The 12,918-nt window shown below is 41.4% G+C and overlaps 1 protein-coding gene across 1 annotated transcript; it reads left to right on the top strand.

Moving 5' to 3' along the window:
• Window positions 1-5,369: 5,369 nt before the first annotated feature.
• Window positions 5,370-12,815, top strand: cnga4 (cyclic nucleotide gated channel subunit alpha 4). Its single transcript, XM_015001044.2, has 7 exons — window positions 5,370-6,264; window positions 7,169-7,270; window positions 7,358-7,464; window positions 8,034-8,617; window positions 9,757-10,002; window positions 10,167-10,332; window positions 10,934-12,815. Exons 1-7 carry the CDS (start codon window positions 6,113-6,115, stop codon window positions 11,725-11,727), a joined length of 2,151 nt encoding a protein of 716 aa, XP_014856530.2. The 5' UTR covers window positions 5,370-6,112; the 3' UTR covers window positions 11,728-12,815.
• Window positions 12,816-12,918: the final 103 nt, after the last annotated feature.

Raw genomic sequence — 12,918 nt, 5'->3', positions numbered from 1 at the left:
AGCCCTCTAAAGAAGTTTAAATTATTTTAACCATCCCAGTCTTAAAGTCAACTGATTCTATTCGTGAGCACTATGCTTGATTATCCTGCAGAATGCATGGATTCCATCAAAAATTGGAAATATTTTATAGCCCAATTTCAAGATTTAACTGTGAACATTTGCTTTCTCTCTATTTAAGATAAAAAATATATATTCCACAATACAAATTGTGACTTTTTAACTGAATGAAAAGATTTTTTACAATTTTTTTTTTTCATTTATTCTCACCAACTAAAAAGGCGAACACTGAATGTAGACTATTTTGTGACTATATATATATATATATATATATATATATATATATATATATATATATATATATATATATATATATATATATATATAGTGGGTAAGACACCAGTCTACCACCTGGGAGACCGGGGTTCGAATCCAGGTTGGGGCAAGTTACAACAGTGCAATTGAGCTATGCAGTGTGGGTCCCTAGGCAAGACCCTTGGAGCTATATAGCCTACCTCATACAATGAGAGACACTGATAAGCATGACATGCCGGCTCAGACGTCGCCCGGCCAAACAAGGTCTGCGTCAGGTGCTGGGGAACCAGAGCACCTTGATGAAAAATGGGCTACTGGAACAAGACGGAAATGGGCGAGAGACGAAAACATGGATCTGTTGGAATGCTACTACTCAAGTAACCCTAGTCAGAGGGGTTACATGCAAAGACTGAGGGTGGAATGGTTACTTCGACACCCACAGTCTACAATGACTGCCAAACAACTAGTAGCTCAGTGCTCCAACATCCGCAAACGGCAACTGCTATCACAACTTGAGATTGACGAGGTACAACACAAATGCTACGGCATAAGGGAGGAGCCCAAAGGTAAGGTCAGGGGGGAGTTAACTACTCCCCACCCCGAGACTGGGTATGCAGCCCCAGTAATGAACGAACTATCAAAGCTGAACGAGACAGCAACTGACCTGAGAGAGAGAATCGTGGCCCAAATGAACACCAGGCAACCCCGACGCCAATTACAACGGCTGAGTGAAGTACCATCAGAAAGTCTCATTGAAGATGTGAATGCAGCATTGAGAACAATCCCTACCAACACCATAACAGAAACCAATGAGCTGATATACAACTCAGCATCAGTGATCCTTGAAATGCTCGGCTATAAGAGCAACCATGAGACCCAATATCCATCATGGAAAAGACGGTTAGAGGCTAAGATCAAGATAACAAGGAGGGAAGTGAGCCAGCTGTCAGAGCTCCTAAGGGGTGCAATGAAAAGATCAGTACCCAAGAAGTACAGCCAGATGCCCATACCTGAAGCAATCGAAACTGCCAAACAAAGGCTCCAAGCCTTGGCCAGCCGCCTAAAGAGATACACAAGAGAGAATGAAGCCAGGAGGATCAACCGGCTCTTCTCCACCCAACCAGCTAAAGTGTACTCTCAATGGCAGGGTACTAACAACAGAGCAGACCCACCAAGGCTGGAGACTGAACAATACTGGAAAGGCATATGGGAAAGGGAGGCGTCCCACAACAGCAAGGCACAGTGGCTAACCTCTCTACGAGAGGACCACAGCAACCTCCCTGAACAAGCCCCGGTAACCATCACTGTGGCAGATGTCCAAGAAAGAGTCTCGGGTATGAAAAACTGGACGGCACCAGGGCCTGACATGATCCATGCCTACTGGCTAAAGAAACTCACTGCCCTCCATGAGCGACTGGCAGCTCAACTGAACCAGCTGCTACAGAATGGGACTCACCCTGAATGGTTAACTGAAGGGCGCACAATCCTGATCCAGAAAGATCCCTCAAAGGGTTCAGTCCCATCCAACTATCGGCCAATAACCTGTCTCTCTACAACATGGAAGCTCATGTCAGGCATCATAGCGGCTAAGATAAGCGGACACATGGATAAATACATGAGCACGGCACAGAAGGGCATCGGCATAAATAGTAGAGGAGCCAAACACCAACTCCTTGTAGACCACACAGTCGCCCGAGACTGCAAAACCCGACACACCAACCTGTGCACCGCTTGGATTGATTACAAGAAAGCCTATGACTCAATGCCACACACCTGGATCATTGAATGCTTAGAGATGTACAACATCAATAGGACTCTAAGAGCCTTCATTGCAAACTCGATGGGGCTGTGGAAAACCACCCTTGAAGCCAACTGCAAACCGCTTGCACAAGTGTCCATCAAATGTGGCATATACCAAGGAGATGCTCTGTCCCCACTGCTGTTCTGCATAGGCCTGAACCCCCTCAGCCAAATCATCAACAAGACTGGCTACGGATACCGACTTAAGAATGGGGCCACAATCAGTCACCTCCTCTACATGGATGACATCAAGCTGTACGCCAAGAGCGAGCGAGACATCGACTCACTGATCCACACCACCAGGATCTACAGCACTGACATTGGGATGTCATTCGGACTAGAGAAGTGTGGCCGGATGGTTACAAAGAGAGGGAAGGTCGTCCGCACAGAAGGGGTCTCACTCCCAGAGGGAACGATAGCAGACATAGAGCACAGCTACAAGTACCTGGGAATACCACAAGCAAATGGCAACCTCGATGAGGTCACAAGGAAAGGAGCCACAGCCAAATACCTCCAACGAATAAGGCAAGTCCTGAGAAGCCAGCTCAATGGCAAGAACAAGATCCGTGCAATAAACAGCTATGCCTTACCAGTAATCAGATACCCTGCCGGAATAATTAGCTGGCCAATGGAAGAGATAAAGGCCACGGATGTTAAGACTCGGAAGCTACTAACCATGCATGGAGGGTTCCACCCCAAATCCAGCACCCTGAGACTGTACACGAGCCGTAAGGAAGGAGGCAGAGGACTAGTGAGTGTGAGAGCCACTGTCCAGGATGAAACATCTAAGATCCATAAATACATCAAGGACAAAGCCTCAACGGACGATGTGCTCAGCGAATGTCTCAGGCAATGGGGAACAGAGGACGAGGTGCTGGAGGAACCATCATGGGAAGACAAGCCCCTACATGGGATGTACCACCGACAAATAACTGAAGTGGCTGATATCAGGAAATCCTACCAATGGCTGGAGAAAGCTGGACTCAAGGACAGCACGGAGGCCCTCATCCTGGCCGCCCAGGAACAGGCCCTAAACACCAGAGCAATAGAAGCTCAGATCTACCACACCAGACAAGACCCAAGGTGTAGGTTGTGCAAGGAGGCCTCTGAGACAGTCCAGCACATAACAGCAGGGTGCAAGATGCTGGCAGGGAAAGCGTACATGGAACGACATAACCAAGTGGCGGGCATAGTGTACAGGAACATCTGTGCAGAATATGGACTGGAAGCCCCGAGGTCAAAGTGGGGAACACCCCCAAAGGTGGTGGAGAATGACCGAGCTAAGATCCTGTGGGACTTCCAGATCCAGACAGACAAGATGGTAATGTCGAACCAACCGGACATTGTGGTGGTGGATAAAGAACAGAGGAAAGCCGTTGTGGTGGATGTAGCAATACCAAGTGACCACAACATCAGGAAAAAGGAGCATGAGAAACTGGAGAAATACCAGGGCCTCAGAGAGGAACTGGAGAAGGCCTGGAAGGTGAAGACCACAGTGGAGCCTGTGGTCATCGGGGCCCTCGGGGCAGTCACCCCCAAACTGGAGCAGTGGCTCAAACAGATCCCAGGAACAACATCAGACATCTCAGTCCAGAAATGTGCAGTTCTAGGCACAGCCAAGATACTGCGCAGAACCCTCAAGCTTCCAGGCCTCTGGTAGAGGACCCGAGCTCAGAGGATGAAAGAGACCACCCACGGAGGGTGAGAGGGGAATTTTTTTATATATATCTATTAAAAACTTTGCTTTTGGGTCACAATATTTCACAGACACAACTTGAAAAGATGACCAATTCTAATTGATAAACTTGAATTATCCCAGTACTTTGGCTATTAACAGGTCCAAACATGATATTGGTGTAACTTGAAAGTTTTCTTTATATCTCCTTCAGATGAAATCAGTAGTTCTGATATTGGACTCTTTTTGACGTTTAAAATGCAGTAGAACCTGTAAATATGAGCACATCTGATTATAAGTTGTTATTTTCTTTTCATGCAAACAGCTCTAAGTGTCATTAATGGAACTCTGATGCTATACTAGCTAGTGCATGAGCAACCCCAGAAGGGACCGTATCTTTATTCTGCCACTATAACATTTACTTATTTACATTCAGTCCATCACCAATGAGGATGTCGGTGATAGAAATCAACACTGTTTTTCTAAAGCCATCAAAATGGTTTGTGCAATCCAGGGAAGAAAATTACAGAGCTCCACCCAAACAAAGCTGATGTCTTACCTGCATAATCTGTGAAGAAACAATGTTATGGCAACATGTTGAAGCACAGGCAGAACTCAGTGTCTATGCAAAGGCAGAAATAATAAGGCAGAAGACAGGATACAAGGGTTGCTACTTCCAAACACAGCAATTTAAGGTGTGTCTGGTGTTGCTGCAGTTCAGCTTTTAACGAAAACTTGATCTAAATTCAGTTTGGTCAGGATAAAGTTAATTAATCATGTTCATTGTTAACCATGAACTCAGTTCAGAGGTCCAACATTAGTTTGTTTTGGTTCATTAATCATTTTTTTTTGTCCAAGTAAAAGTTTGTTTATGCTAATTCACAAATTAGCATCCCTTTCATTCTCTCCTTTGATCTTTTGTTGCATGAATTGTATTTTATAATGGCTACAGTCCCAAAACACTGCTCTTATTTGTATATTTTAATTGTTTTGTAAATCTGAAATTTTGAAGAAAAAAACAAAAAAGCAAGTCAATGATAATATCATATTCACAATATAAAATGCACATTGTTATTATCCATAAAGTTTTCACACCTAAACATAAAAAAGTTTGTCTTTTACTGTGGTGGCAGCTTTTGCTTCCATATTTGTTTAGAGGCAAACAAATATGGTTCTTTTTGTTTGTTTGGTTTTTGAGCAAAAGAAGCAAATGAGCAACATTTTAGGCACTGGTTTGCCAAACATATGTTCTCTCTGAAAACCTTTTTTTAGCACATCCTCTATAAGCATATTTTTCATACCTGTAATTTTTCATAAGCAGAAACCTTCCAATTCTGTCTGAAGCAGCTGGTATTTCCATCCATCCCAGACTTTCAGTGCACAGAGAGCTCTGCCACGCTACTTGGTAATTTTATTCTGTTTCTAGATGTTAGCAGCTATATTTGCATACAATTAACTTTGCAAAGATTACCGGTAGTCATGCAAAGCTAAAAAGAAGATAGTTTTGCATGACTGCATGGTATTTTACCTTCCTTAAACATCTAAAATAAAAAGCTGCGAGGCCACATGAAGGCAATTTTGATTACTATATTTTCTTCATTTAAGATCAGCTAGGATTAGAGGCATAGTTTATCTTTACTAAATTTCAGAATAATCAGGGAGAGAGGTTTTCCGATTTACTTTTTGTTTCCTTCAGACATTCATATGCATTTCCCTATAGTACTTTGTAGAATTGCCTTTAAAATGTGTCACTTGGGTCAAACATTTTAATCGTCTTGTCTCAAAGCAGTGATAATTTGCTGGAATGTTGACCCACAACACCTGACAGACAGGTTTTTACTCAGATGCCACTTTTCAACTCTAATGATTTTTTTTTTTTAATTAGACTAAAGTCAGGGCTTTGTGATGATTACTACAAAACACTGAGTTTGTTATAATTGTGGCCAACTCCTCTAGCTCCTGTTTCTTAGACACATAGAAAATGTTTCTTGAAGAGGAAATGATCTGCGTTATGCACCTTTAACCTGCTCGCAGTAGTTCCTGATCAGAATATTTTGGGACATGTAGGTTTACCTCTATGCCACACTCGGTGTCTATGGTGGCTGAGAAAGAAGAGACAAAGACCTTCTTGGTGTTCTATGGGGAGGAAAGAATTCCCTGAGTACCAGTGACATCTGTTGTTGTTTCCTGCCATAGAGACGGGCATCGCCAGGCACTCCGCAGGTAGTTTGTCATCCAGGTCAGCATTCAACATTTCTGCCCGATGCAAAACGCCCACCTGTGAGCACCTTAGAAAGTGAAAGTTGTAAGAAGCCAGTTTCGATAATGGATGATTTAGGTAACGTTAGTGTCAGGACGAACCGATGGCGTGGGCTGCTCAGGAGGCATCATGGACAAAAAATGAATGAGGAAGGCAAAGATGGAGGCGAGGAAGGAGAGAAAAAGAAGCCCTTTTGGGACATGAAATTTAACTTCAAGTGAGTAATTGGTAATATGACTTCACATAAAAAATATTTGGATCTCAATTAAAGTTTGTCAACATTTTAGTGTATTTTCAGGTTTCATCTCTTTTGAATGAGTAAAAATTACTGAAATGTCTCCACAATATCTTCTGTTCTAAAAGGCATTTTGATGATAAATCATGTTCTATAAATGTAATTTTCTCGGGTACAGCATAAGCTTCTGCAATCAGTCAATTAGAAATAAACTGTGTTAATACTTTTGAATAGCTATGGAAGATTAGTTATATCAACAACATTGTAGAGGGATCACTATTTAAATTAGGAAGATATTTTTTTTTATATATTTGGATTTACAAATCTCTCAGAAATCAGTGGTTTATATATATATTTTTTTATTTTTTTTGTCCAATTTTCTTGAATGTTTGTATATTTTCATCACGTTACAACTACAGACATCATTCTATTTTACTGGAACTGGAAGCCAAACAAAGAAGTACTTGTGTGAAGTAAGTAAGCCATGTGTTGGCAGGTTCACAGCTTTCCTGTTTTGGATTATGGATTGAAATGATCACAGATAATCTCTCACCCAAGTGGATTAGATGACTTTTTAAAGCCAACGGTTACATTAAATTTTAATTAGGAGTATTAGATTAAAAGGGGTCGAATATAAAATGCAAGCCACACTTTTTAAAACGCTGCCTCTAAAACAGTTGAGCACTTGTAATCTCTTCCTCCAACAACATCACTTTGTGTTGGTCCGTCTCGTACCATTCTGAAGGAATATGCTCCACTTTGCAGTTGTAATGTGGAAAATATCAGAAGGTAGGATTACTTTTGCAACTGTACACTTCGAGTCATCGACGTAGAGTCGTGTAAGTCTTTCTGCCTGTTTCTTTCTTCCGCATCACATTCCTCTCAGCTGGAGAGAGTGGGCCATTGATCCTGCAGAACAGTTCTATTACGTCTGGTTGCAAGTGATGACAGTGCCGATTGTTTACAACTGGGTAATCATCATTTTAAGGTAAATGATGGCAGGGTCATGCATTCACAACACTATAACGGAACTGACGTCCTATTAGACAAAGTACTATTGTTTCTGTTTCATCAGGACCTGCTTCACAGCGATTGGTCTGAACTACCTTCCTGTGTGGCTCACGCTGGACTATGTGTCAGACCTCATGTACACTGCTGATATGACTGTCACTCTGCATACTGGTAAATACAATTTTTCTGATTTCAACTCTTGGTCTCTGAAGCCAAACATAAAAACGGACTTTGAATGCAACAAGGCACTCCAAACAATCAAACACAATGTGATTTAGTTTTGCTTTTGTTGCCATAGACAACATGTTAATATCTCTTTACCATTATCAAAAGAGAAATGTTATCTTTTTATAAACATGCAGGCTACTCTTGGTCAATTATTTTTCAGAGCTCCCTTTTGAGCGTCAAATAATGGGAAGCGACTTTAATCCAAATACCTGATTCTTGATTGGATTCAGTGACAAGCACTTATTATAAACCCAAATATTACCCATTCATTTTTAGAAAACACCTTTAAAATGAAATAAGTGATTGTTAAAATTGATTGCTGCTGAATTTACTGTCTTTGGATTGTTAGTATTAGATAGCAAAGTTCAGTTTTGGTGGTTTGGGCTTGTAAGAAAAGCACACTCAGATATTTGCAGCAGTGACGTCACATGTATCCACGTGCTCAAGGTGGACATCTTTCAAAAACTGGGCAAATATGACAAGTTCATGCTTCCTTTTCCACTCATCTGCAGGCTTCCTGGATCAAGGAATCCTCATCAAAGACCTGACTCGCCTCAGGAAGCGCTACCTGCGCTCCAGATATTTCATGTGGGACTTAGTTTCCCTGCTGCCCACTGACTTCCTCTACTTTGCCTTTGGCTTTGAGACCCCCTTGGTGAGGATCAACCGGCTTCTCCGTATCCCGCGGCTCAACGAGGCCCTGGATCGGATGGAGACGAGAACCTCCTACCCGAACACTTTCCGCATCACAAAGCTCATGATCTACATCTTTGTGCTGATCCACTGGAATGCCTGTCTTTACTTCGCTCTGTCAAATTACATCGGCTTCGGAAGCGATAACTGGGTCTATCCCAACATCACCGACCCGACGTTTGCCTCCATGCGGCGCCAGTACTTTTACTGCTTCTGGTTCTCAGCCCAGATTTTCACCACCGTGGGAGACACCCCTCTGCCAAGCAGGGAGGAGGAGTACTTATTCATGATTGCAGACCTGCTCATTGCCGTGCTGGTGTTCGCGTCGATTGTCGGGAATGTCGGGAATGTCATCACGAGCTTGAGGGACAGAGACAATGTCTTTTTCCCCAACCACGAGTTGGTGAGTTTCAGAGTTCCTCTGTTTTTGTTTTGTTTTGTCAAGTAAAGTTCTGTCAATCTGTAAAGTACTACTATTTTCTAAGATTTTTTTGTTTTTGTTTTAGCAAACTAGCCATGTAAAAACCAGCCGTTTGTCTAAACAGAGGGTTTAGATCTTTGACTATTAAGAAATGATTGCTTCCTGTAGACGTAGACTCTGTTGAAGTTTTAAATTTTACCCAGTCACCAATGTTTGGCAGTGATCTTTGTAATTTGCCAGTTTGACGCTATGAAAGCTTACCGGAAATCACCTGCACTGGAAACAACCATCCTCCACTGCAAAGAGAGACGTGCCGATGGCTGCTAACAAGATGGCTGCAAATATTAATTTAATATTTGGAACCGCGGCCAACACGGACTGAACAACTTTGTTCCCTTCCTTCCCTGCTATTGCTAAAACTGCAGGTAGACTGTCCTTAAAAAAGCGCAGAAAATCAACATCATCATTCACAACTTCTCCTTCTGGTTGCTAATTGGTCTGGTTCAAATTCTGCCAAAGAAATCCAATTCAATGGAAGAAAGCCCAGATGGACCACTGAAAAATGAGAATTGAGCAGAAACCCAGAAGGCAATGGTCCGACTTTGTCAAACCGCAGTGAGAATCATTACCCAAAATTGGAGAAAACATGGAAAAGTGGTAAACATTTCCAGGAGTACTTGGGTTATGCAGCAGGACAATGATCCAAAGTAGAACAGTAAGTCCACCTAGCAATGGCTTCAACAAAACAAACTAAAGGCTTTGAAGTAGCATAATCAAAGTCTGGACTTCAATCCAGTTGACATGCTATGCCATGACCTTAATAAGGCTGTGAAGGCTTGGAACTCATTCGATGTGGCTGAATTAAAAATATCTACAGGAAAGAGTGGACCAGCGTTTTCTTAAATAAATATAATAGGAATAATAATTTAAAAACTACAATTTCCCTTTTACTCTATTCAGACTGTCTGATATTAAAATGTGTTTAGTAAGTCAAAAAAGAATGTTCAATCAGAAGAAATCTAAAATGGGTCTGATACTTTTCACAGAGCTGTCCTAATTCTCTCTGAAAACATTTTTTGCCTAGATGTGTGGAAGGTAAACTTGCATTTTATCTTCCACAGGTGAAAGCGTACCTGCGGAGCCACCACATTAGCAAGGAGCTTCGACAGCGCATCGACAACTGGTACCAGCATCTTCACATCAACAAGAAGATCATGCGTGAGAACGAGATCCTGCAGCAGCTGCCGTTGCACATGAGGACAGAGATCGCCGTCAGCGTCCACCTCCCGACTCTTTCTAAAGTTACCATCTTCCAGAGCTGTGAGAAAAGTCTGCTGGAGGAGCTGGTTCTTAAACTCACACCTCAGGTCAGAGGGGCAGTAACACGCCAGAAGTCCACAAGTGTTGAGAAAGCAACAGCAACAATAATTGAGTCTTTGCAGCATTTGTGCAACACCAATAACCATAAACTTGTTTCCCTTGCACACTGCCGCATTAAATACTTGGTGTCCTGTGCCTTTTTGTGTTGCAGGTGTTCAGCCCAGGAGAGTATGTCTGCAGGAAGGGAGACGTGGGCCACGAAATGTACATCATCAAGGAGGGGAAGCTCGCAGTTGTAGCAGATGACGGCGTTACAGAGTTTGCGGTGCTGACTGCGGGGAATTTCTTTGGAGAAATTAGCATCCTTAACATCAAAGGTAGGATAAAGGCTCTGCATGTTTACATAAATTGCTTTTTATATGCATAACCTATAATATGGATTTGAACAGAAATCATATTTCTGTGTTTTATAGTGCAACAAAACAAAATAACAAAATAAAAAGAAGCTAAATCAAACATGGACTCATTAAAATAGGTGTTTTGAAACCAAAAAATAAAGAGGAAGTACATATAGTACATATACAGCATGATTAGATACATGTTACTTTAGAAATACATAGCTGCATAAGTAAAAATATACTGCTATTTTAATTGGCTAGTCGGCAGGTAGTTTTACCCAAGTCGACCAGTAGGTGGTGCCAATACAACGCCTGCAAAGTTTTCTTGAATTAAGCAAACAACAATAATTTTGGTATTTCTAACTAAGTTAAGACAAGTAAAGTTTGGTCTGATTTAACTTCAGAGAGTGAGGTAATAAATGTATTTGTGTATTTTTATTCGGTGTAAAATGTCTGGTTTCAACTGTAGAAACAATGCTGGAGGATATTGAATTAATAATGTTAACATTTAAGGTCTTGTTTGCTTCAGGATTAGATTAAATCTATTAAATCCTTAAGAAAATACAACTCTTCCCCCAAGGTAACAAGTCGGGTAACCGTCGCACTGCCAACATCAAGAGCATCGGCCACTCCGACCTGTTCAGCCTTTCCAAAGAGGACCTGACCAACGTGCTGTCTGAGTTTCCTGCAGCCAAGCGTCACCTGGAGGAGAAAGGCCGGCAGATCCTTATCAAGATGGGCATGTTGGAGCAAAGGGCCGAGGTGGAGGAGGTGGAGGCTGAGAAGATCGAGACAAAGATAGAGAGGCTGGAGAGGAACCTGGAACTCCTGCGGACCAAACTGGCCCGGCTCATGGTGGAGCTGGAGTCCAGCAACCGGAAGATGAGGACCAGAGTGGAGCAGCTGGAGCTGCAGGTCGCTGTGCTGGAAATTCACCTGCCACCAGACGAGGAAGAAGGAGAGGGAGTGTCGGGAAGAGAGGACGGGGTCGGAGGAGAAGCCGAGTGGGAGCGGGAGGAAGCAGAGGGAGAGGAGGAGGAGGGTGCAGAGGAAAATGGGGGAAAGCAGGGAGATAATGGCGATAATGATGTGACCAAAGAAGGAGACGGCGAGAGCACTAAAAGCACAAAGGATGAGACTGAAAGAGTGGTGGAGGGGAATAAATTTGATCTGAAGGACTCAGACTGTCTGAAAGGCAAAGAAAGTGACGGAGAGAAAATCATAGAGAAAGGAGACGAAAGACCTGGGCAAGGTGATGGAGCTGAGATTGAGCCGAGGAATCAAAAACATGACCCATCTGAAGAGGGAGAATCGGTGGAGAAAACGAGGAATACCAAAGACTCAGATGAAAAAGACATGCAGGGTTCAAATTAAAAGAAATATATAAGCAAAGTTAAACATTTTCAGTGTAAGTTAAACATGTTTAGAATAGCACAGGATCAATGAGAGGATTTTGTGTGGAGTGTATCAAGGAGACGCTTCTGTTTTGAAGTCGCTAAAAGTTCTGCTGTAATACATCCATCTTCCCCTAGATGGCAGCATTGCATTTTCCACGCAAGATGATTTTGGCACCCAACCAGAAGTGTAGTTCATATCTTAACCTTTCTCACCATTGTGTGATGTGTGGTTTTTCATGCCTGTAATATAAACAATTATTTGACAAGTTGTGGCACAACATTGTTATTTTTTTATAGTGTATTATGCATATCTTTGTTTATTCTTTGTGATTATAATAAATTGACATTTATTTATTGTTATTTTTATTGCAAATCAAATTTACTTCACTGTTTACCTCACTGTTTAAAATATATCAGTGAAGAAAATTTACTGTATTTTTTTTCTCCCATCATGTGTAATGTAATGATGTATTTTTCAAATCTAAAATCGTGTGTGTTACTTTAGTCAATGTACTCTTGGTTTGTATTTCTTTTTTTTTTTTTTTTTGCTAAATTAAGTTGAGATAATTAATTAAAATTTACTAAACCATTGTCTCGAGTTTACTTTATTCATGTTTGCAAATTGGGCTGTACAGAGGCACAGTTGGTAGCACTTTTATGCAGCAAGAAGGTCCTGGATTACGTTTGCATGTCTCCCCCTTTTATTTATTTATTTTTTTTAAAGAAAAATAAAAGTAAAATAAAATTCTAACCACCTTATTGTGGAGCCGTGATGTTATGTTCAAGCTGTATCTAAAACCCCATATCTAAGAATTAATTTACATTTTATATAATAAAACAAAATGGAATCAAACCAAAATAAGTCACCTATTTATCTTCTGAACTGTATTTATTTAGTTTTATACTTGGTTTGTAATTTAATTGTAATAAAAAAAAACTATATTTCCTCTTGTGTTCAATTTAAGTTCTAAGTTACTTTTCATTAAACCTTTTAGACTTTAAAGGACATTTTATATGCAAAACAACAACTGTCTTAAGAAGTCTTTTTATGCGTATGTGTTTTAATCAAAATCATTTCTTCATGTTTGCTTGTTGTCAACGTTTCCTTCACCAAAACAAAAATGACAGACTGGCCCTTTAATGACGCAGGGCTTACGCACTTCCCGGA

This window comes from Poecilia mexicana, unplaced genomic scaffold (genome assembly GCF_051168715.1).
Source record: "Poecilia mexicana isolate PSO_F unplaced genomic scaffold, ASM5116871v1 scaffold_2, whole genome shotgun sequence".
NCBI lineage: Eukaryota > Metazoa > Chordata > Actinopteri > Cyprinodontiformes > Poeciliidae > Poecilia > Poecilia mexicana.
The sequence above is the reverse complement of the archived record's forward strand: the minus strand, read 5'-3'. Positions and strand labels throughout refer to the sequence as shown.